General features: G+C 51.5%; 1 protein-coding gene across 17 annotated transcripts in view; it reads right to left on the bottom strand.

The window, feature by feature from the left end:
* Window positions 1-5,391: 5,391 nt before the first annotated feature.
* Window positions 5,392-24,632, bottom strand: part of EXTL3 (exostosin like glycosyltransferase 3) — a 158,325-nt gene continuing 139,084 nt past the window's right edge. For all 17 annotated transcript variants that reach the window (XM_054821144.1, XM_054821145.1, XM_054821142.1 and 14 more), the window contains 4 exons: window positions 15,695-15,822; window positions 11,991-12,135; window positions 10,941-11,069; window positions 5,392-9,538 (listed from right to left, as the gene is read on the bottom strand). In XM_054821144.1, the coding sequence (XP_054677119.1) occupies window positions 9,329-9,538; window positions 10,941-11,069; window positions 11,991-12,135; window positions 15,695-15,822 (612 nt within the window). In that variant the 3' untranslated portion in view covers window positions 5,392-9,328. The remainder of the gene's footprint in view (window positions 9,539-10,940; window positions 11,070-11,990; window positions 12,136-15,694; window positions 15,823-24,632) is intronic.

Genomic DNA, 24,632 nt, shown 5'->3' with positions numbered 1-24,632 from the left:
AGGAAATATTTAAATGTGAAATATTTAAATATGACCTGTATCAGCCACAGTAGCTACTCCACAGGAGCGACTAGTGTATAATTGGGTCAAATAAACCCCGATGCTCTGAGCTCCCCGTGGAAGTCTCTGTGCTGCCTAACTTGACAGAACTGCAGAGATGCGGCACAGCCCTGCCTCTGACGGACACTTTCGGACACGTTCCCGGCTTAGTGCCTCACGTTCCCCTCATGTGAAACAGAAATCATACCATCCTCCTTCGCAGGCTGCCTCGAGACTTAGAGGGGCAAGCTGCTGCAGTAGTAGAAATTGTATCGAAAGTGCAGTGGTTTGAAGGTAATTTGGGAACTGGGAGTGGGCTGCTGTGCTCATGAACAGGATGAGGAATGTCTTCAAGCTCAACAGGTAGCTTTTAGCTTGGTTCACTACTGAAAGACAACTGATGTGATTGAGCTGTCATACCGAAATCCTTAGCTGAGGTGCAAAGCTCAGACCAGTAACAGCCAAGCTGATATTTTGTCTCGTCATCTAGTAGCTAATGGCTTTCCAAAGGTTTTCCCCAGCCTCCTGGGGGTGGGGAGGGGAAATCAATTTAAAAGTTTGCACATTTTTCTTCTTGTTGTTTTTGGCAGGAAAACTTCTTACTGCTCCTGTCCAGCATCTGAAAACTGATTCAATTCTTACAAATAGGTTGTGCCTGCTGGAAAAATAAACATACTGGGGGGGGGGGAATTCTTTAATGAAAAAATCTTAATTAAACTAGCCAAAATAAATGCTTGTTCATTCTGCAGAGAGGAAGAAAAATAAATAGCATTTCTTCAGGCTGGGTCAGTCCTGCAGAGGTAACCATGGCAGCCCAGGAGAGATGCGACTGGAGGGGATGGAATACGATGGATGGCAAATAAATCCGAACCCGCGATGTGTACACGAACGGACAGACAACAGCAAAGGGACTTGGTTTCACTTCCAGAATGGGGGGGGGGAAAATCCCCTTGGCCACCCCGTGATGCTCGTTTTGCCGTAGCCATCCCCAGGCCCCACGGGGGTCCCGCATCCCGTGCCACACTTCACCGGCCTCTCTCGGCAGCTCCCCACATTAAACGCAAATGGTGGTGTTTGCAGCTGGGCTGCTTCTCCAGCAGCCGCTTCGCAGGGCTGCACCTCGGCCCCCAGCAAGCGGTTAATTCCCAGCGCGCTTACCAACCTGCGCTCCTGCAGTGCAGCCAGGGCTGCATCACTGCGCTGGGGAATAATGGGGAGAAAAAGTTAAAATCGGCTTTCTGCACATGGCTGGCTTTTATGGAACAGCTATTCCTGGATGGAGAGCAGTACACTGTGTTTTCTTCCTATTAATGTCGGCCTTAACAAAAACAACTGGACCAAGTCGTTTAATTCCAGGCTCACCATGCCCAGGTGCAGTCAGTGTGAGCCCATCCCTTGGGGACCCACCACCTGGGCCTCATCACTTTGGGGACCCATCCCTTGGGGACCCACCACCTGGGCCCCATCACTTTGGGGACCCATCCCTTGGGGACCCACCACCTGGGCCCCATCACTTTGGGGACCCATCCCTTGGGGACCCACCACCTGGGCCCCATCACTTTGGGGACCCATCACCAAGTCTTGTGGCCCACAGGGAACAAGCCAACTCTTGGGACCTCCGTGCCAGGGCTGGGGGGGGGTGGCTCTGTGGGCTACAGGGGACTCTTGCCCGTGAGGACACAGCACTTCTGCTACGGGGACACTCGGAGGCCATGGGCCAGGAACCGGTGGCAGGCAGCCTGCCCTGGGCAAGGCTTCGTTAGGGTCGGAGATCACGGGCCACATCCTGCGTCTCTTCCACGGACTGATGCAACACCATAGCAGGCTCCTAAACCACGAGGGATTCACCCAGCCCTAAGAGGCAGCGATCTTCCCGAACTCCTGTTTCAGAGATCACGGCATCGGTTTGCTGCATTTTTACTGGTAGGGCTGAACGATTAAAAGCTCTTTGCCTTGATTAATGCAACAAATTAAATTACTCCTCCATCTTTTCTCTCCCTTGGCCCTATCACCAACCGTCCCTGAGTGTCCCGAGGACACCTTCCGCTCCTTGCCCCCGAGTGCCCGGCAGGGGTGATGTCTCCATCTCAAGCGTGGTGAGACGGGGCTGCCGTGGGCGAGCAAAGCTACGGCAGTGAATGCACTGAGGCAGAACAGAATGCAGTGCGATCAGCCTCCCGCTCGGTAAAACTCTGGATCTTTATTATTTTCTTGATATTAATGGTATTTGGTAACAAAAAGGGTGAGGGACGGAGCAAAGCAGCCCCGTGCTGCGCGGGGCTACATGGGGAAGCCCAACCACAAGCAAAGACATCACAACTTATTTAAACTTTATTATTATTATCCTGTTAGTAGCAAAATTGTGGGCTGAGAGTTTAAAACCCAGCTACGCAAGAGAGCAGGGCCCTGTGCCAAGAACCACCTGCAAGAAGAGCATCTGAAAGGCTCCAAAACCAAGATGGAAGGAACTGGTGTGACACCTCACTTTTTTATTCTTGAAGGGAATAGGGGAAAAAAAAAAACCCCAAACAACCAAACCCAAGCTGTTGGGTTTCTTCCCCAGGACTCGCTGCATCCCCAGGGCAGAGCCAGCTCCAGGGAGGTGTTCACACGGACCGGCAGCGATTGATCGAGGGTTGTGTTCCTTTTTTCCCTTTTTTTTTTTTTTTTTTTTTTTGCTACATTAAATTACTTGGCGGGTTAAATCGAACGGTGACAATTATCCTTCCCTTGCAGGCACAACACCGAGCGCAGCATAGGTCTTTTATTAATTGCCTGGCTAATAACTGCTCATTTCCCTCTGACTGCTCTTAATATTTACTATTTTGAGCCTCTAAATTACAGTGTGCTGCCGTCGACCCGACGCACGCGTTCACTGGGTGGCTGCAGGTGCTCTGCGGCGGTGCTACCTCCCTGTTTCGCTTCCCAGTTCCCTCGTTACCGCTCCACGGCCTTTTGGTTGCAGCGTGGGCAAAACCCCGCTTTGCTCAGGGGCTTTAAGCCAAGACCAAGGCTCCCAAATGCCCTGACACGGCTTCGTATTTCCACTGTGCCATTGCCCTGAGGCTAAAAGCGGGACCCAGGGAGCGAGGAGGGTGATGGGTGAACCCCTCTGTGCGTTGGGCACCCATGGAAATGCAGCAGCAGTTTACTCTTCAGCCTGCTAACGACTCCGGAATAACTTCTTAAAACACTGGGGATAAAATCCTGGTTTTTTTCCTAAAGCCTTTCATGGTCCACCGCTGGCTGCAAGGTATAAATCCCGCACGTCGCTTAGCACAGACCCTGCTGAGAAATTCTGTGGCTGTAGAGATTTGTAACACCCCCACAGCCCAGCGCTCCCCTTTCCCTGCCAGTCCCACTCCCCACAGCCCCACACGCTCTCGGGTTTAAACCTTTTTTTTTTTTTTTTTTCTTCTTTCCTAAACAGGGAAGCGATGCCAGGGTACGTTGGCTGTCCCGTCCCGTGGGTGGCAAAGTGGTCATCTAATTAACCTGGGAGCGATGGACACAACGTGACCTCGGCTTTGTGTTGCTGCTGGTTTCCAGCCCTGCAGGCGTGTTTCCTGCATTTCCAGCTGGGGAAAAAAACAAACCCCAAAGCCAACAGTAATTTCCCTGTTCCCGCCTGTCTCGGCGTGGCTGGAGCAGAAGGCAGGGCCGCCGAGGGTGCCAGCATCCGCGCCGGTGGCTGCGGGTCCTGTCCTGGGCTCTTGCAGGAGCTGGTCGCCTTCATGGCATTGACAGGCAGAACGGAAACACAAGGAGCAATTTCAGTGAAATTGCTTTTATCGAGGAATGTGTCATCTGAAAGGGAAAATCAAGGACATTTTTTGGGGAGAGGAGTGAAGTGTAAAGCGCGTCCCCCCCACCCCCGTCCTTCCTGGGAGAAGGGAATGAGTTATTAGGGGGATTTACCCCCTCCTCCTCCTCTCCCCAGTGTCTGTTCCCCCCATCCCAAGGCACAAACCCTCATATGGGGGGGGGGGGGGGGAGAAAACCAAAGGGGAGCTGTGATGCTGTGGCTCATCTCATCAAGGACAACTTAGTTACAGCTGTAAAAATTATTTAACAGGAGCTTTGTAAGGGCTGGAAAAGCCCCAGGAGCAGAGTCACCGCGGCCGAGATGGGGCCCAAGATGCCGCTGGGCTTATTGAGCTGGACCCCTGAAACGGCATCCAGCCACAGCAGCCGGGTCTGTGCCTCTGAGCGAGGTTTTCTGTGCCCTCACGCCATTAGCGATGTCCCTGCCTTCTGCAACATTTTGGGGAGAGACCCCCAGGCATCTGGGAGGCAGGTCTGGGCAGAGCATCCACCTCCTCCCTCCTGGGATCAAAATAATTTGGGGTTTCCCTGAAACCTAGCCTGGAAATAAACCCAAGCACAAACACTCCCAGTAAGGAAAATAAAGGGCGCATTTCCCACGGGGACAGCAGCAAGGGCAGGTGACACAGAGGTGAACAACCAACCACGGAGAAAGCCGTCCGCTCCAGAGGAAAGGCCAAAAAAAGCAGCAGAAAGGAGGAGAGAGGAAATGCAGCAAAGTGCAGGAAATCCTGGGGGATTTCCAGCCCAGCGTGGAGGGGGAGCCCAGGGCCCCTGGCCCAGCCAGCTCCGTTCCTCCCGCGGGTTTGAAGCTGGTGGAGATCGGGTTGGAAATCACACAGAGCCGCCTGGTTTTCTCCACCTCACCCTTCTGCACAGAGAGGGGCCAGGAGCATCCCTGGAGCCAGCGATGCCTGCGAGTGCCGTAGGGAAGGGCTCCCACCTTCCCGTTTCAGGATGGGAAGGTTCGCAGTCCCACTGCCAGCTCGGCTGCTGCTCTCATTGCCTGGAAACACCCAGACAACTCTTCTTGGGGGGGCTTTCGCTGCAGGTCAGAGGCCCCAGGACCACATCCTGCAAGCAGAGCAGGGCTCTGGGGAAGGTGCTGTGGTTGGCTGTGATCTGAACCAGCAATGCAGAAAATGAAAGTTTCCAGCCTCCCCCAAATCTGCTGTCGTGGCTGGATGTCCCCGATGCCACCAGCAGCCCTGTGTCAGCGTGGCGGCTGGGATGTGACGTGCCCTGAAGCTACACGAGGGTGCAAACCCCCCGGGGTGGGACCAGGGCTCTCTTGGCCCAGCAGTGAGCTCGCCCAGGGATGCGACGGGGTTTAGCACCAGACGCTGCCATCCCCGAGGGGTCTGCACCGTTCCAGACCAGCTCACTGCCCCTTGGGAGATGCAAGCCTGGGGAGACACCTGGTTTTGGGGTACCCAGGGCCATGGAGCAGCACCACAGCTGCAAGCCCCGCTCTGGTCCCAACCCCTCTCTCCCCGCCCCTGGCACAGAAGGCACGGAGACGCTCTCAAGTTAAACTCTCCATTTATTGGATCCTTTTACAAAAAAACCTCAACATTGTGCTCGTGGTGAAGGAGTGTTTCTTTTCTCTCGGTTTTTGTTTTTGTTTTTTAAACCTGGTGCTCACGGAGCAGTTAGCACAACCACGGCGCAGGCGAGGGCAGGGGCTGTGCTGTGCGACACGAACGGGGTCCGGGGGGGGGGGGTCCGTGTCACCGCAGACAATGCTATTTACAGCGAACATGAGAAAGATCTCACTCTGCACCCAGCACCCGCCGACTGCGACCCCCGGTCCTGGGTGAAGCGGCAGAAACATTGGAAAGGGGAAGAGGCCCCTCCCTGGGGAAAGGCGCAGCTGCCGAAGGAGACCTTCCCGTCTCCTCGGGGCTGGGGCGGTGAGATCGCGTGCCCCAGGCTGCTCCGTGCCGGAGCTGGGACGAATCATACAAGCTAACCTGAGCTTCGGAGTTACCCTGGGGCTCCCTGAAAATCACGGGAGAGCGACAAGGGGCAAAGGAGGGCGTTGGGGACGGTGGCACGGGCTGGAGCGCTCCAGAAATGCCCCTCTCCTCCCTGATGGTGGAGGAAGCCTAAGGACAGCTCAGATCCTGGGATGTCTCAGGAGCAGAAAGTTGGGGTGTCAATCACTGGTCTGTACCCCAGAGGGGTTTTGGTGTCTGTTTGGGCAGATTTGGGAAAGAGCCAACAGCAGAGGAGCGGGCGGGACAGCACCAGCCCTGCGGGTGGGGAAGGAGATGCTCGCGCTGGCCGTTTAGTTTCCTCATGGCACCCAATCCCTCCCACCACTGCTGCTGTCCTGCACGGCCCCCCTGAGCTGCTGTCAGCGACTCGGAGCAACCATTTACCCCTTCGCCCCCAAATCCTTCCCCTTTGGGGGGGGTCTCAACAAGGTGAAACCATCCCACGACCCGCACAGTGATCCCATCGCACAGCCTCTCCCCACTCAACCACGATGCTCCAGGTCTGACCCCTGGCTCCCGCAGTGCTCGGGATCCTCCAAAAACACTTTGGGCAAGAGGCGAGCATGTCAAGAGCCTGGGAGGAAGAACCCTTTGGATTTCCACCGCTGATCTCTACATCTCTACTGGCCTTGAACTGAAACGCATCAACACAAAGGAAGAAACCCCCAACCTCGGGCTCGCCGCCAGCTCCGACTGCAGCCAAGCAACGAGGCTCGGCAAACCCCGAGCCCCCACGATGCAAACGACAACTTCACATCACATCTGCATTTTCCAAGCTCCCTGGTTTACTGTCTCTCACCAGAATAATACAATTTCCCTTAAGATTTTTGAAAATCAGTTGCTGAGAAGCATATCTCTATATAAAGTGCAATCCGTGCCTGCATCCAGCCTTACTCCTGTTTGACTCCTGCTGTGCAGGCAGAGGGGTGGCAAAGGCAGAGCTGCCTCCGCCCTTGGCTGACACCAGGGACTTGTGCTGTACACGAGCGACTGCGTCGCTGCTAACGAACCACCTAGTAACGAGGGGAGATTTAAAGCCAGCAGCAGAGGAGTGTCAGGCCCCTCGGGGATGCTGAAGCTGGTGCAGCTGCTGCCAAGTGCCACGTTTCCACTCTGAGCAGGGGCAGAAAACATCCTTCCAGGGGTTTCGGGGCCTCGCAGGGGTCTCCAATCCCATTTTTAAGGAGACTGTGAGCCTTCGCATGCTGCGTGTTGAGCACCTGATGTTAAAACAAAAAGAGAGCGGAAAGGAAAAGAACCATACGGAGAGGAACAGGTACCTTGAGCCGTATTTCGCTGCGGTCTGTAGCGCTGGTGAAGGCACAAGCCGCTGGCTCTGCTGGGGACAGGCTGGCCCTTCCCTTCCCCTTCCCAAGGAGCAAGTGGTGGTGACCCCCACCTGCGGGGCTGACATGACAAACTGGCTGAAACTGGAGAGGCCACCGAGCACCCCGAAACGTGGTGCAGGCTGCAGGAGAGGAGTGCGGGCAGGACTGAGCCCAGGAGCTGCTGACGGACCATCCCTGCTCCTCCTCTTCTGGGAGACACCCGAGACACAACCAGGCGGTGACATCCTTCTGCTGCAGGGTGCCGGGATGCTGAGCTGCGTCCTGCCTCAGTGGAAGCGGAGCCAGGAATGCCGGGGACATCGAGGCGAATCGCACAAGTTTCACCTTCCCGTCTACCCAGCAAGAGCTTCTCCAGGCTGCCCTTAAACATCTGAGACACGCTGAAGGAGAACATCACACAAAAGAGGACAACCCGTGTCCTTCCCTCTCGTTACAGGCCAGGATCGAAGCAGAACCGAGCAGCAAGTTGAGCGATCACATGGACATAATGGCGTTTGGCTTTGGTGGGAGAGAGACCAGCTCCGAGAACAGCCCCGTGAACACGATCCCAGCAGCGTCTCCTGGCTCACGTGAAGGAAAGCTCTGGGCGGGATTCACCTTCAAACGCAGCCCAAAGCCAGGCGTGAGTGTGGCTGGGATGGGGGTTTAAGGCAGTTATGCTGAGGCCCACTGGCAAACCCGACGTCGGCACATTTCGCTGTGGGATGGGGGACGAGGGATGAGGCAGAGCAGGGACTCCGGCCCACGGAGCAGCCCCGGCTCCAGCACGCACGGGCTGGGCTGGCGCTTCGCTTTGGCTCTGCTTGGCCACGCACAAATTAAGGGTCAGCGTCTTCTCCTTCCTCCGCTCTGCAAAACGCGAAACGATCTCAAGAGAAGGCCCCAACACCCCGACTGCCATCGCACCAGCACTGTAAGCTGAACTACTGCCTGCTGCCCCGGCAGGGACCAGGCACTGCGAAGAGCCGGCTCTCGACAGACTGCATTCATGCTTGGAGGCTTTGGGGAAAAAGGTTTATTTTATCAGCAAAGGCCAATCTCAGGGTGCTGCTGGAACAGCTTTCCAGGGCCTTGAAGGGCAGGAGGAAAAGTCCCCAAGTGCTTGTGAGAAGCCCAGGCCACACTCAGACTCTCTAGAGCTGGCTTGGACACTGCAGCGGCTGTAGAAAACCGCAGGCCAAGGCAGCCCACTCAAACGCACGAGCCTGGGGCATTGCCAGCCCCCACTCTGCTGCTGACGGACCATTCCGAAGCCCCAGACACATTCCCCATCTTCGGAGGTTTAGCAGCGGCTGCGATATGCCACACAGGGCGGAAAAGGACACCGAGAAGGAGTCTGTGGCAACCAAACTGCCCCGTGGTTGCAGCATGGGACCCGGCATGGTGCTGGGAGCTGGGGAAGGACCCTCTGGGGCCAAACTCTTCCCTGTTCACCCCTCTCCGAGGGCAGGGTAGTGAGCAGAGTAGAGCAAAGAGCTTGTCACCGGATGACACCTTAAAGTCCTCAGAGCAAGATGAGCCAGGACGTGGTGTGCAGGAGGGGAGGAGGACAAGGGCTGCCCCATGGGAGAAAGGACGGGGATGACAGTGGTGACCGGAGCTGCCTTGATGCTGGGAATAACCTCTCTGCACTCAAACGCCTCCAGCCCGAGTGGGCACACAGGTCCAGAGGGGAAAAGGGGATGGGGGAAAAGAAAAAAAGAAAAAAAGAAAAAAAAAAGAAAAAAAAAGAAAGCCTCACGCAGCAAATCTAAAACACTTTCATTTTAAATAACAATAATTATAATTAAAAAGAATGGTTGCCCTTGGCTAGTGAAGGGGCAGAGCCACTAGCCAACATGCCATTCCTCAGTGTACGATCGTAGGGAGTGTCTTTACAGAAGCTGTGAGATCCTGTTCCCTGTCACTCAGTCGAGTCGCTGTGGGGAAAGCGGGAAGGGAGGGGGAAACGTGCCCGTCCAAATCCAGGACGTCCCTTTCGCTCCGTGGGAGGGAGGCCGGAGTCAATAGCAAAAGGCGTTTTGCACTCGCAGCCCCACCAAAAAGCCACCCTCTGCCTTCACCCGCCGCCGGCCAAAGTTCGGAGAGCCGAGGGCGCCCGGCTGCCTCCCACTTCTAGATGAACTTGAAGCATTTTGTCTTGTCGTGAGGCAGGCGGGTCTTGAAGAGGACCGAGTCCACGCGGAACTGGGTGTACAGGAGGGGCATGTACCCGTACACCTTGACAAAGAAGTTGATGCACTTGTGTCGCTCGTGGAAGTGAGAGTCGTCGTGCGAAAGCGCCTGAGGGCACCCGGGGCAGCGGAAAGTCCAGCGGGAGGTCACCTGCAACGAGAGGGACAAAGACGGTCACTGCCACACTGCCCCCAACACCCCGGCCAGGGGGACACCATGCCCTTTGTGATGTGCCGCAGACTGGGCACAGATTCGGCCGTGCTCTCCCCAGCTGCCAGGTGTCCCTTGGAGGGTGTCCAGGCCATGAAGGACATGGTCCACGCCAGCTCCATCACAGCAGAGACTTAAAGGGGGACACGATGATCTACTAACGCTTAGTTACTTTTTTCTGGTTTAAGGTTTGTGAAGCTGTTTCAGGAGGAAAAAGACCTCAGGAAAGGAACTCCATTCTGCTGGATACAGACAGAATCACAGAACGGTTTGGGTGGGAAGGGACCTTTAAAGCTCATCTAGTCCAACCCCCCTGCCATGGGCAGGGACATTTTCAACGAGATCAGGTTGCTCAGAGCCCGGTCCAACCTGACCTTGGATGATGGGGCAGCCACAGCTTCTCTAGGCAACCTGTGCCAGTGTTTTGGCACCCTCATCATGAAAAATTTAGGATCCCAGAGCAAGATCTTTGGAGGGGGCTCCAGTTTTCAGGAGGTGCTGAGGGCCCACCAGTTGATTAAAGGGCCTCCTTGTCGGTCTTGATCGAGACATCCCATCGCAGTGCCCTTGGCTTTGCTCTCATTCTCTCTCAGCTGCACCAAAATCTACAACCTTCACTTCATAGCAGCTCCAGATGGGAAGAACACCACACAGAAAAGCCCAGCCATTATATTTATGGCCGAGACCCATCTCCAAGGCAGCTGGCCTGCGATGGTGAGACATATGCAGGGCTGTAAAGAGCAGTTTGCCAGCAGCGACAAAGAGCAGAATTATCTGCATCCAAAATTCACGCTCCAAATCGTGACATTCATTTGTTATCAGGGGGCAGGGAAATTTCAGCTGGGCTTCAGTGTTTGGACCGACAGCCCTCTGCATGCAGGTGGGCCTAAATGTCTCTGGAAAGCCACACAAAATCAGCAAGGAAATCATTCCCACTTGTGCTCTATGTCATAGAAAGAAAGAAATTTGTCTTTTTGTGATCAGCTGCTTAGACGGCCTAGGAACCCTCCGGTCTGAGCTGCAGCAGGAGTCAAACCCCAACTCATCCACTTGCCGTGGTGAGGATGTGGCTGCTTCTAAGGGCGGTACTGAGTTTTCACACCTTTTTGAACACACACGACACCTCTTTGCGGCCGGAGAGGGGACATGCTGACAGCCTCGAGCACGTCACACTTGCAGCACTTCAGAGATACGACGCAGCCGGATTCTGGTAAGGGCAGTGCGTATTTCCCCCGGAGCAGAGCAGCCTCCTAACAGACCGCTCGCCTTTCAAAGACATTGAACAAACCACTGCTTCTCTGGAAACACAAAGCCCAGTACAAACTCCCGCTCGGTGCTTTACCTTTATGGGAGGTTTTCTCGTCAGGTGAGAGACCAGGAAGTTCATGGCGATGTCCTCGCAGTTGATGTATTCATCCACCATGTCACGGATGGCTTGCGGCATCACGTAGGAATACAAGTAAGCGTAGTACTGGGAAGGATAAAAAAGCACAACATCGCTCAAGGTGGTCCCAAGCAGGAAGCGCCCACCCATCGCTGGTGCCATCTGCACCAGACCTGGAGCAGTCATGGCACCGTGGGTGAGTATCAAGACCACTCGCTGGGACGTGTCTGGCTCAGAGCTCAAGGATGGCACACAATGGAGTGAATCCTGCCCCAAGGAGATCTGTAGAGCAGCGGCAATCTACCCCACAGCCACCACCCTGACGCCCGAGGCTCCTGTATCCTCAGACATCCAGGAACAACGGTTTCAGCCCCCTCGGATCTGGCTGTCTTTGCTGCTGCAGCCAGCATGGCAGCAGTAGCTAGTGGATAACCTTCCCAGCGTGATATGACAGCTCAGGACAGTCCCCTCAGGAAAACATCCCTCCCTTTTCTCTAGGCCTGTTCCCTCGCTGTTGTCTCGCCCGTACAGAGGCACACCTCACGGAGCCACTTTCTGCGCTGCTCCCTTCCAGCATAAACCTCCCACACCTACCAGCCAGCCCGTGCCACCACGCAGGTGCAGAAACCCATGACTTCCCTGCGCATTACCCCTTGCAACACTTTGTAAGATTAAAGACGCTACGGTAAAGATGCAGGGTAAGGAATCCCTCGCCCTTGCCATGACCGAGAGCATCACTGAAACGCGCTCAGCCCCACGCTCTATCCACCTTCTTCAGTGCCACGGTGCTTCTCACACGGCACAGACATAAGCTGCTCCTCAAGGAGATGGCTCGCGGGGACACAGACCAGTTGCTGGCTGTGTTTCAGTTTGGACGAAGCACGGGAAAAAGAGTGGTGAGCTCCAAGATTTGTTCTTTAAAGAAAACACCCCACCCTACTAACATCGGACCCTGGTTACTCTGAGAAGGAAGGGAAAGCTCAGGGCTCTGTGGCCATGACACCTCACCTTATGGAAGAAGGCAGCACCAGTGAGCACCATAGAGAGCTCGCAAGAGTAGTTGGAGTTGTAGAGCCAGGACTGATGGGGGATGTCCCACGCGTGGTAGCGCCCCGGGAAGCCAACGATGCGGTCCCTTGCCTCTCTCCAGACGCTGCAAACGCAAAGCCTTTCGGTGAGACACAAACCCGGGGAGCCCATACGGAGATGAGCACGGCTCTGGCTGAGAACCACTACACACAGGACTACGCCCTCGACACCAACGGACCCGCTCCCAAGGGGGGTTCCCAGTCATGGAGACGCCTATACATAAAACAGTTTGGCAACCGATCATCTAAAGAACGGCCAACATACATTGTAGTTTGGGCAAAAAGGATAAATTTTGTTAAAACGTGTAATTACCTTGCTTTAAAGTCCATTTATTTTTTTTTAAATAGAAATACAGAAAATTCCAATGTGCTAAAGATGGTTTTTTATGTAGGCTGTTGAGTACTAGCTCGCCCACCTCCACAGCACTGAAGCTCTACTGTCGGTAGGAGGGCCCGACCGGCCGTCACAGCTGCCTGAGTGACACATGAACAAGGTCCCTCCCCGAGATAACTCCGATTCCTTTCTTACTGTACTGCAGGAAAGGGCTGAACGCAGAAATCCTGGCTTTAACGGACAGGCAGAATTTGTTGACCTTCTCTTGTTAAAAGGGTAAAAGCTGTTAGATGTGAACTGAAGCATCCCTCAGCCAACACTCCCAACCACGGGCTGTGAGCACAGACCAACGTCGCTTGGTACAAAGCTGAGCTTCTCACCTCGGTCCTCTCCTAGAGGCACGTTCAAGTTGCTTATTCACAGGAAAGTGCTCCTAAGTCATAAATAAGGGATTTTCTAACTCAAAAGAGCTGTTCTGTAGGTTTAAAAGAAAACTAACAAAAAAGCCCAGTGGCCCAGAATTAATTTCTGAAATACACAGAGAATGGAAAACTTAAGACCTCAGGTGGAAAGGCAGAGAAAGAGGCAGAGAAAGCCAGCGAGACGGGAAACTCTTCCTTTAGCCACCAGCTTCCCGCAGCCCACGCAGGGGCAGCACTGCACGACACAGATGCCAGCGCTGCTTCTCTCTCATCTCCACTCTTTGGAAAGTCCAGAGTAGCCAAGGCTTGGCCTGGGAGGAACCCAGGGTCTCCTGGCTTCTTTCCCCAAATCCTTGGGACTTTCCATCTCCCACAAGCTCAGCTTCCTCCTCGGTGAAGTCGAGATAACATCAGGCTCCCTTTAGGAAAGCTGCTGAGATGCTGAAGACCCTGGTGTCTCCAGATGGAAGATCTGGAGTGCCAAACTGCCAGCTTTTCATCCCAAACCAGCACGCGGCGGCTTCCCAGGCTCTGTCCATAGAGGAAAAACATCTGGGGTCTTATGCACATCCTTCACCCTAACACATGCTCGCAGTCGAGCCGTAGGGAATTAAATCCTGAGGTTCGCATGTGAGAGCATGGGCTTGCTTAACATTCTGCTCTCATCTGAAGCTCACTCTCCTCGAGAGAAATCCCACAGGATAACTACAACACTGGCAGGAATAATTAAGACAAATGTCAGTGCCCAATGCCTAACCTGTGAAATAAATCCAGCTTCCACTGGCAGGGGTGCCGGCTTCCTTCAGATCATCCGATCCCATCTCACTAACAATTAGTGTCCAAGCCCCATCTCCAAACCCAGTGACTCTGGGCTATAACAATCAAGTCCCAGGCGGGAGCCTGTTGGACATGGAGGGATTTTCCCTTCTTCACAGGCACAAATTAGGGCAGAAAGTGGCCTTTTTGTTGGGGTTTTTTTTTTTTTTTTCCCTTGTGGATGCGAGTTCCCGGTTCCTCCCACAGCCCCTGTTCCCGTGGAGAGCCACAGAAGCAATGGCTGCAGGGCAATCACAGGCTGCCGATGACACCAAGTTTCCAAGAGCCCTGAGCTTTCATCACACTTACTGACACAGCCAGGAGCAAAGATGTGTTTATTGTTATAGCCCCTACACAAATTAATGAAATTCTGACACAACCTGGTAATGAAAACTGAGTAATTAACACTGCCAGCAGCTTCATTGGCACCATCCTCCCAGCAAGCACTTGTTTGCTGCAGTTTCTGTCAATCCAATGTGATTGTTTTGAAAAGCCGGAGTCGAAACTACTCATTCCCTTTCACTTCTCCCACGTCTCACTTTCCTATGAACGTGACACTTTCTCTATCTCAGCTCAGCCACAAAAATAAGAGTTTCTCCAGAGAATCGTTTTGGGTGTGCTCCTCGAAGGTTTGCTCTGGGTGCCCACCTCCAGCTCGCTCCTGAGCAGCAAATGGAGCAGGAAGAGGCTCTTGGCCCCAAGAATTACAGCCCAAAGCAAAGTTTCAACAGAACACAGTTGTTATGGGCAGAGGTTCACTCCATCGCCGAGACACTGTCTCTTCCCTGGCTGAATGCGTTAGCACAGGGAGGCTTTGTAGGAACAAGGTGTTTGTAAGCAGGGACATGAGTGAGAATAATACACAGGACTTACAATTTTCATTTGATGCTCTCCAGGGCTAATTGGTAAAGCCTCAGCCAGGTGCTGTGGATGAGCAAAGGAAAACAGAGACCAAAGAGGGGGAGAAAATGGCCAAGTTCAGATAAAGAGCCTAAAACAGGGCATGGAAGGGAAGCCAGGAGTCCTGACGCCTACTCCCCTGCTTTAATCACTTTAACACCTCGTTTCTCATCTTTCAGCAAGAGCTTGTTGGGTTTCCAGGCGTTTTGTGCCTTTTAATCTTCCTCCCAAACATGAACCAACACGTTTCAGTGACAGCAGAGAGCTGGTCCCCATCTCCCACCCCACAACCAGCTGCTGGGTGCTCTCAGATTAGCAATCACAGCCCCCAGCCCTGGCCTGGCGGACTGACGAGCCGCAGCCAAACGAGCTCCAGCACTGTCTCCTCGTGCCATCCTCACTCCCTGACACCTCTTTGGCAGTCAGTGAGGTTTAGCTGTACGAGATGCAGGAGCAGCCTGCAGAAACCTGCCACGGCAGGAGCCCACGTAACTGCTTTTTCCCTTGGCCACGTCATCTGCAAGTTTTTGGCCAGGGCAAAGCCAAGGGAAAATGTAGATGCTGGAGCAGAAAGGGGGTGGGAATGAGACAACCAGCACCAGCCTGTTCTTTGTAACATCTGTCTTTTCCACGCTCTGCAGAAAAAGTGCCAAAATAGCTGTCACATCCCAATGTCACACTGAGCAAAGAGGATGGCAGCCCACCGTGAGCACACGAGCATCACGTCCTGCAGCAGCTGTGAACGTCCTGGCCTTGCCAATGGCAGATGAAGGATGGAGTGCAACAGTCTCTTGGGTTTGTTTTTCCAGTTTCCTTTCGCCCTAGGAAGCCATGTACCCCCAAAACCATACCCCCCAAACCATTAAGGAAACACTATCAGAACAGCAAAAGATGAGGAGTTGAGGCTAAGAAGCGTGAGAATCGGGGTTGCCTGGACAACCTGAAACCAGGCCGCCCATCTGCACTCATTAAACAGTTCATTACCACATATTACTCCTCCAAGAAATCGAGTTGAAAAGCCATGGGAAAGGGATGTCCTAGTCCTAATTCTGGTCACACCTTTAGCTACGAGGCCACGCTGCATCTGAGCAGACCCTGGATGCAGAAAAAATCAGTTTGGGTCCAAAGGCTACATACATGGAGGCTACTCACCGGAACCCAAACATGATCTCGTCGTGGCGCAGGTGAGCATCATCGTCGATGGACAGGATGGCCTCTGTCTCGATCTCATCCCACGGCAGGAACCGGTTGTTCAGGCTGTTCTTCTCTGTGCGGACAACCTAAGAGATGAACACACAATAGTTATGTACGGTGGCTGTACATGCACAGAGATTTAGGGGCTGTGCACTCCAGCTGCAGCGGTCCCTTTTGGACTGCATTTCAGCACTGCTTCATAGCCCCTGGGATGGAGAAATGCTTTCTACGCAAAAAGCATCAGCTCGCTCGGACGCCAGCTCCAGCGTCCAGCCCTTTCATCTGCTGCCTCCTGCCCGTCTCGCAGGAGTGCCAAAGCCGAACCCAGCGCCCGTGATGCCGGGTACCAGCTGGATCGGCTGTGCTCGTGGTCGCCTGCCCTCTCACGCAGGAGGGCGGCTCTGCAATCATGAAAAGAAGGAAACACAGCAGCTACAGCCGGTCTCTCCTGCAGCTGCTGAAGAAGTGGCTCCTGCAGCATTTCTCCAGTGCTGATCTAAACCAAATTGTTTCTGCAACTATCCACGCTTACTGCCTTGGACACAACTCGTTTGCAATGACGCCCTCTCAAAACTCTTCCAACCCCCCACCTCGTGCAATTCCCCTTATCCCCAGCCATATGTGTGTAAAATCAGACTGAATTTCTCCCTCTCCTTGATTGCCCCTTCCATGCTGGACCCTTTCTCTCCCTTGCTCTTTTCTGATCTAGAGACACTCAGTTCATCCTGGGCTTCCCGTCCTGTTCAATCCCTCCAGTTTTTTCTCTGGCTCTCCTCTGAACAATCTCTCTTGATTTAAAAACAAAGTCCAGCCTGGTGAAAAGAATAAGGCGTCACGGCAATAAAATTCCATTGAATAAGATCACATTTGATCACATAAAAAAAAGCCCACACTGAAACCATTAACAGTGGAAAATATTTGTATTGGGGATCTGCATGACAGCTGGTACGATTAAATTGCCATGTAAAGCCAGTGTTAGTGCTTTCATCTGTCAATAGCTGCTGGGAGGGGGGGGAAATGGAACATTTGACAAGAAAGCATTAAAATATTTCACTGAAGATCCATCAAAAGCACGAACAGTTTATTGCAGGGAGGTGAACAAATTATGCAGCTCTAAGCCGCGGTGGAGCAGGGCCAGAGCCGAGCCGGCAGCACTCCCACCCCGGGAGGGCTGCGATGCAATTAGTGTCCATAGGAGAAGGCAAAAGCAGAGACAGACAATGCCGGCGCAGGAATTTCTTTCCCCTCTCCCTCCCGAGGTGAAGAAGCAGGACAAAAATCAGCATGGTGTTTGTATTTACTTTCAGAGTTAGTGTGAGCCAGCAGATGCTCCCAGGGATATCTTCTCTATCTGGGAACTGCTGGAAAAGAGAGGTTGCAGGAATCACAGTGGGAACGGGTGATGAGGAGGCAACTGCACAAACTGATTTGGCAGAAGCAGCTGGTGAGACAGGAATCAAAAACCCAGGAGGTTTGGAATGGTACAACCCTAAGGTGCTGGCCCAGGAGGCCAAGGAAGACCTGGACACAAGGAGGCCAACACAAGCTTTGAGAAAATCACCTCCACAGAAACATCACCAAACTCGACACTCTGTGGGCATCCTCTGGATGCGTCAACCTGGAAAGGAGAGGAGCCAACAGTGGTCCCCAAATTGACAATAAGGAGAATTTAAACCTTCTACATCGCCACGGCTGTATCTGTAACTGGCTTTACAAATGCAAGGGCTTTTGCAGCTGCAGCAGGAGAACCAGGTTTGCTGGCTCAGAAAGAGGGGACACAGCCCTAGATGGGGCAGCTGGGCCTTGCTCACAGTTGCTTTCTGGACTGGAAGAGCACTTTGGCAAACCGATACAATGACAAGTCCAAGAACGTTGCACAGGGCAGCAAACCAGACCTTGGTGGGGGCCGCTGAACACCTCCAGTGGGACATGGGCATTTCACCTTTTCCATCAAGAGCCATTAGCTCCCACTTCCAGCCCTTTTCTAATTAATCACCCAGTGTATCGTGGCATTTACAGGATCCATTTTTTATTGTGTGAGTGGTTAAATGCCTTAGGAAATTTTCTGCCTCCCACACATGGCTGGCTCCTTCTCTGGTCAGTGCCGGTAGCCCACCTGGCACACCAGTTCTCAGCTGCTTCACGAAGTCTTCAGGATCGGCAGTGATGGCAAAAACCACCCAAGAGCAGCTTTCATGGTTTCTGACACAGGCAAGGACCCCTCCAGTAAATTCCAGCCTGGTCCAGCTGGGAACTGGTCATCGCTCTCTCCAGCTCAACGATGATATATGATGGGTTTCAGCTCCTCAAGGGTGTCACGCAGCATTTCTGAAAGCAGCACCGTTTTTCCCGATGAAGTCTTGTGACCACCAACTTTTTCTTCCTGTTGCAGATCCAGTCTTCTAAGAAGTTTGTAAACTTTTTAAACCCAGCACCGATACAGCATTTAGCCTTTTGCTAAAGAACACGTGCCACGCTGCATCTCTGCTGTCACGATGGGATTTCCTCAGAAAGCCTGATCTCAGTGAAGTCTGTGGGCGTCCTACTCATTAGGATTAGCAGAAGTTGGAATGAGTCCATAATAAACTGATATCATGCTTTCCAGGCAAGGTCCTGCTTTGCCAGTTGAAGATGGATGAACGGATAAAGGACAAAAGAAGAGCGAGAACCACCAGGCTGAGCAGCAGAAACCCTTCCCTGCCTCACTGATGGCCTGGGAAGTGGGTACCACTTTGAATTGATCAGACTCCTACTCACTGCAAGTCTTCATCTCAGCTTCTCGGGAAAGATTCGGGTCCCACGTCTGCAAACGTCAATTCATTTCTGCTCCCCAAAGCTGAAAACGGCAGCATGGAGGTTTTGCCCACAGCACTGTCCTGCATTTGTGGTCAAGCCACTTTTAAAGCTCTTCTGCTGCCAGAGTGAGCCCTCGCGGCAACTGCTATTCAAAATCGAGGGAGAGGTAAAGATGTGATGTTCAGCTCAGAGGTCCAACGACCCAACAAAGTCAGGCTGGTTTTAAGCTGAGCTTTGGAGTCAGGTCCACCTTCTCGTGTTGTAAAGATCTGGATAGGAAGCAAAACTCGGCACAAGTTCTGCAAGGGGCACGTTTCGGGTTACTCCATCATGTCTGAAGCTTTGCAGGACTGGAAGTGCTAGTGTTCAGCTTTCGCATTTCACAGAAAATAAGTGTACTCCTGCCTTTCATCTGGGAGTATTTAAAATTTAAGCGGCCTGTAAATCGATAGATTCCAAGGAAAAACCCAGCAAATTTATTGATTGACTTGTTTTCCTGTAACTTGCTGAACAATAACATGATTCGACTACTGTCAATTGAGAAAGTGGATCCTGCCTGAAAGGTCTGAAATTGGGAACTCCAGAGGACAGAGAGGTCAGCGCACCAACATTAAACTCTTCCCTAAAGAGAAGGATGCTACAAAGGAGCTGGATTCCTCCAAGCCTTGATAACCACATTCAATTCAACACATTAGCTCCAGCAAAAGTTAGAATCAACTTAAAGGTATTGCCTTTGATGACTTGTTTTCAAAGAAACCATCCTGATTTACAGCACTTTTAGGATGCAGCTAATTGTCAGACAACAATTCAGTGACTTTTGTAAAGCTCTGCACTTTCCCCTGGGCGATGACACCAAGGAAGCGTGCGGGGACCTGCAGGCAGTGATCTGAGATGGGAACGATGGGGCTGAGATTCAAAACCTCCCTCCCGTCTCTCTATCCCCCCGAGACAGTTCAAGCATGGTGTCTCCCCAGGCAAGACCAGGTTTTGATCTCAACCAGATACGCTGCATCCCGAGCTGCGGAAACGAGGGCATCGTGTTATTAGACAGAAAATATGACTCTTGAGAAAGATAAAAGTGAATTTTTGGGATACTTTTCTGCTTTAATACAAGCAACTAATCCTGTAAAAACAGGTTAGAGGGAATGGGAAGAGTATTTGATTCAGGGACTTGAAACATTTCTCTCTCTACTAAAAGTTTTTACATTTCAACGGGCCTCTAAACCCACCAGATTTCTCAGGCATGAAATGGACAGTATGGGTACAAATGTACTCAGAAGCTTATTAGGCCAGGTGAAAAAAAGGGTTATTATACCCACAAAATACAGGAAAAGTCCCATCCTCTCCCTCACGTGGCCTTAAGTGAGATTTAGCAATTTTTCATTACTTCATCACACACTTAAAATACAGCTGAATGACACGTTATTGTGCCATGTCCTCGGCTGCAGGTATCTCAAAGCAGTCTTCCAGCATTAACTAATTAATCTCCCTCCACCACGTGCGGGGCTGGGTGGAGAAAGCCAGCAGACACCACGGTGACCACAGATCTATATGTACAGACAAGAGGCGTGTTGTGTTGCCAAATTCAGGGATTTACAGGCCAGAGGAGGTCAATCTGCTGTGACCTCCTTACATGGTGGACCAGGAGACTTGATGAAGCCACCCTTCTTCTGGAAGACTCATCACATGGCACCGTAAAACAGTTGTGAAACGACAACTCAGACCAAGTTACAAAGTCATGAGTTCAAACTTCATGGCACTGGTTGAACTCTAAATGCTTTCTGGAGAACTAGCGGTGGATGGCTGGTGGGGTTGACAGCAGTAAGTTAAGCCAAAAGGGACTTTCAAGTCACCTACGTTAACCTTCTGCATGATCCGGGTCACCAGTAGCAGCATCTCCGCCAGAAAGGCATCGTGTCTCCATGTGAAGACATCAAGAGTAGGGGAATTCACCCTTCCTCTGAGATGTTCACTCTCAAATGTTAACAACTTGCTCCTCATGAATTATCTGCCTTCAGCCGCCGCTCCTTGGTGGGCCTCATCTGCCCCAGAAAACTACATAGGTGTCATAACCAAACCCTCTCTCTGTTCTTTTTCAAGCAGATTGAGGTCTCAGTCTCTCACCCAGGGCTGTTTCTTCTGCCCTTCCATCATTTTAATGACCAATTTCACCATAATCTTGTTTCTCAAGTCTCGAGCCAAGAGCTCTGTCAAAATCCAACAAAAGATGTTCCCTCAGCAAAGATGAAATGCTGTGCTCCAGCAAAACAGTCAGCAGTTGCTCTTACCCAAGGAGATTAATATAGTGAGGAGGACACAAAATCAGCCATCGAGCTAGAAGACAGACACAAACACATTTACCCAAAAGCCACCTTCCCTTACAGCAAACGTTAAGGCTCTAAGCACTGAGCAGAGCATCAGCGGTAGGACCTGTACGCAAACCCCAGCCCCTCCAGACTCAAAACCATCCCAGACTGTGTATTTCTGGTTGTCTTTATTTTGGTTATTTTGGGATTTTCCTTGGGAATAATTTTTTAAAAGCACTTTGTCATCAGCTAAATGGCCCCCAGCTCAAAATCATGAACCTCCTAAACAGTTTGCAAACTTTTGAGACAATCTGCAAGACCTAAAATGTCTCCGGGCTCCCAACACACATTAGAAGTCTCTGCTTCTTTCAGCAAGTCAATTCAAGGTGATTCAGTTCCAGAACGTGGTTGGGGTTTTTTGGGGGGTTTTTTTGGTTTTTTTTTTTTTTTTTTTTTTTTTTTTACGCAAGGAGAATAAAACCCCACAACTCCAGGCAAACCCACTTGCTCCTCATGTTGTTCATACCTACGTTGGCCAAATGGATCTTAAAAATGTTAGACAGAACTAAAACAGAGCATAAATTCACAATATGCCCAGGACTAATGTCCCTAACCAATACTTTATAGTACGTTTTTATACATAAATACAAAAATGCAGTAAAACCAATATTTTCCAGCAATCTTCCACTCCTTGCTAGTGAGGCTTTACGCTTAGGCTTTAAATTAAGTGTCACATATAATTTGACAGTGAAAACATGAAGAATGTCTATGCCCTTGGAGAAGTTTTGACAGTTCAACTTGGTGAACTGAAATGATTTCTGGGCAAAGAGCAAACTGCAAGAAATCAGGAACCTCATTGCTCACGTCAGGTTTTCATCAGAAAAAAAAGAAAAAACTAAACCAGAAGGATGCCCTTAGGAGGGCTGGATAATAGGGGAAGGCAAAGAACAAGCTCTTGGGAAAAGGATCCGTTTCCATCATTCCCAAATATGTGTAAATTCAACCCAAATGGGCTAGGGATAAATAGCACCATAGGCAGAGTGGGGATGGGGACATCATGAGCTCGCTTTCACCATGCAGTTGAGAATTACGGCACTGAAGACGCGGGAGCCAAATGCATCTGCCTGAAGAGTTGACCTCGATCTACACTTCGAAGGAAAAAGCTGAGAGCTCCTGCCAGTGCAGTCCTGCAGGGAGGATGCAGATTTACAACACTGTCAATCCCTTTTCTTGGCACTGACTCTGAATATTTATTAATAACATTCAGTGAAGCAAGTCTCCTGCTTTGCAGGGGAGCACCCTAGCCAGAGGCTCCGGGGTTGTATCCTTTTCCTTGCGACTGTCCTAAGGACTGATCTGCTGGACCAGAGTAAAGCCCTCTACAGAACACAGCTTAGCCCGATGGGGACAGCACTGACCTCAGGGGTGGAACCTGTGTAGTACTTCATCTGGGGCTCTCAACGAGGACCCTGCTGTTCTACACTGCATGGAGGAGCCGGTAGTTCAGATCCTCTCCATGAAGAAAAGGGCTAATGTATCTCCCAAATCATGGGTGACCAGTCTGACCTCTTGGGACTTGGCTCCAGAGATGCCACCGTCATCATCCCCACCCATCAAGTAAGAACAAGATTTGCATACTTGGGAGCTGATGATCTTCATCTCACCCATATCCACATCTTCATTTCAAGTCAAGTAGGGTGCTTGCCATCAACTTTGATGACGGCTTTTTCTTTCTACAAAAAGCACATGGGAAGCCAAGACTTCTGCAGCTCTCCCATGTGTCTGCAGGCTCACAGAACATGCGGCTGCTACCGTTGGCTAACATAGTAAGGAATGCAATTAAAAATCAGCCAAACTAGGCATAATAGAAGTTAGGGAGAGCTTTGTTAGCAGACTTTGGGAGATGGCAAACTCCAGCAGAGGGGAACAATGAGCAGGTACCAACTATCCTTGAAACTATTCTGTAATCAGGCATTTATTTTCAACTCCTAGTTTGGACAAATTCAGACATCCTCTGATTAAGAAAGTTGCAGAGATCAGCCCTTAAGACCTGCAGACTATCAGATACACTAGGTCCCTTCCCTTTATGCATCAGCAGACAAGTGCTGAGTCAGAAGATTATTTACAAGACTCCTTAGAAGGGGTTATGTGTGTGTGCAGATTCACGTACGCATAAGCAGGATAAACCACATCTTTTTTTTAACATGGCCCACTCCATCCCCTGCTCCTTCTGCAATCGAGGTGTTAGATCAAACTGGCACTTGCTTCTCTCCAAATGCAACCAGAGATGCAGATGAGGAAGACGACAAGTCGCCTGGTCCCACGAAACAGCAGCATCCCTGAAGCTGTGTATTTTTTCGGGAACGCAGTTGTCAGAATGGGTTTGCACTGACCAGCTGGAAATCAAGCAACAAGTTTGAGATGTCAGATGGGGCTACAGCAGACTGTAAACATCCCCGGCTACAGCGGCGATTTTGGCATTGGGAGAGGCTCCATATGGAAACTACACACCTGAGGCTCACTCTCTTAAAGATGACTTTGATTCTGATTTCTCTGATGCTCCGTGTTACCTTCCCCCCATTTAACATGTCAGAGAGCTGAAAAGAGAGGCCAGTCCCAAGGCAGGAACAGCATGTGCATGTTGGCTGCACAACGAGAAGCCAAGTTCTCTGCCAACGCAGCTGCCAAGGAGAAGCCAAAGGAGCTGTTGCCATCGCTACAGATGCCACCAAAAATCTCTGCAGCCCTCTACCCATTCCCAGTTAGATGATGTTTGCGGGAATCACGTGGTTCTGACCAAGACCGCAGTCTTTTTTTTCTTGATTTTCTCAGTGTTTTATCACTACCTGCTCCTGGGCAAGCTGAGATGCTCCACAAAAGCTGGCAAGATCATCATGGCTCTCAGCCCAGACCTCAAATCTATTTGACTGCCCTTACCAAGGACAACTACGGTGGTGCTTATTGAAAACTATCAATTGTCTCCTGAAAGTGCAGCATCAAACTCAAAGTCCCCAAGGCCCTGCCCTGCCTGCGCAGAACTGTTTCCTCCTGCCAATCTCAACTCTCACCATAAGAAAATCCTCCCGATTTGCAGAGGACAGAAATTCATTCAATTCCTACTGGCCAACATCCTGCTTTCCAAAGCCAAAACCACACTGAAAAGCGCAGAACCAATCCTTGAGCTCAGCCAGCAATTCTTCATTTAATGAGAAATAAAAAAATCCGGCCTCACCCGATACACAACATGATGCTCCTCCTGGCACGTTGCCGGGGCTGTGCGGGCAGGCAGCAGATAGGATGCTAGCACGGCCTTTCCACCATAACCAAGCCCCCAGGATGATGCCTCTCCTCCTCACAATCATGCTCTCATTCCAGCCCAGACCTGAAACCTCGAGAAAATGAGTTCAGCATGACACAGGACTAACAGGATGTTTCTGACAAATCCCAACGAGCTGCAAATCCAGGGGAAATTGCAGCCCTGCACTTTGACACACATGAAACCTGGTGTTAAATCTCCTTCCAGAAGGCATATCTTAACAGATTGGCATCTTGTAAGGAAATGGATGTTCTTCTGATTGTGAGCATTTATGATAGTTAATGTTTAAAAAACTTGGGATGCAAAGGCAAAATCATGGATGCAGAAAGCAGCTCTTTCAAAACCTCAAGATGTTCGTTAAGACAACAATCTGCCATTATTCTAGGGTTAACATGCTCAAATCCAGAAGATACTGATAAAGGGACACAGATGCGACCACAGCTCCTGAACGAGCCCCGTTACCCCAGCCAAAGCTATC

The sequence above is a fragment of the Grus americana genome, chromosome 3 (assembly GCF_028858705.1).
Source record: "Grus americana isolate bGruAme1 chromosome 3, bGruAme1.mat, whole genome shotgun sequence".
NCBI classification, from domain to species: Eukaryota; Metazoa; Chordata; class Aves; order Gruiformes; family Gruidae; genus Grus; species Grus americana.
Note: the sequence above shows the minus strand (reverse complement) of the source record. Positions and strands in the feature narration are given on the sequence as shown.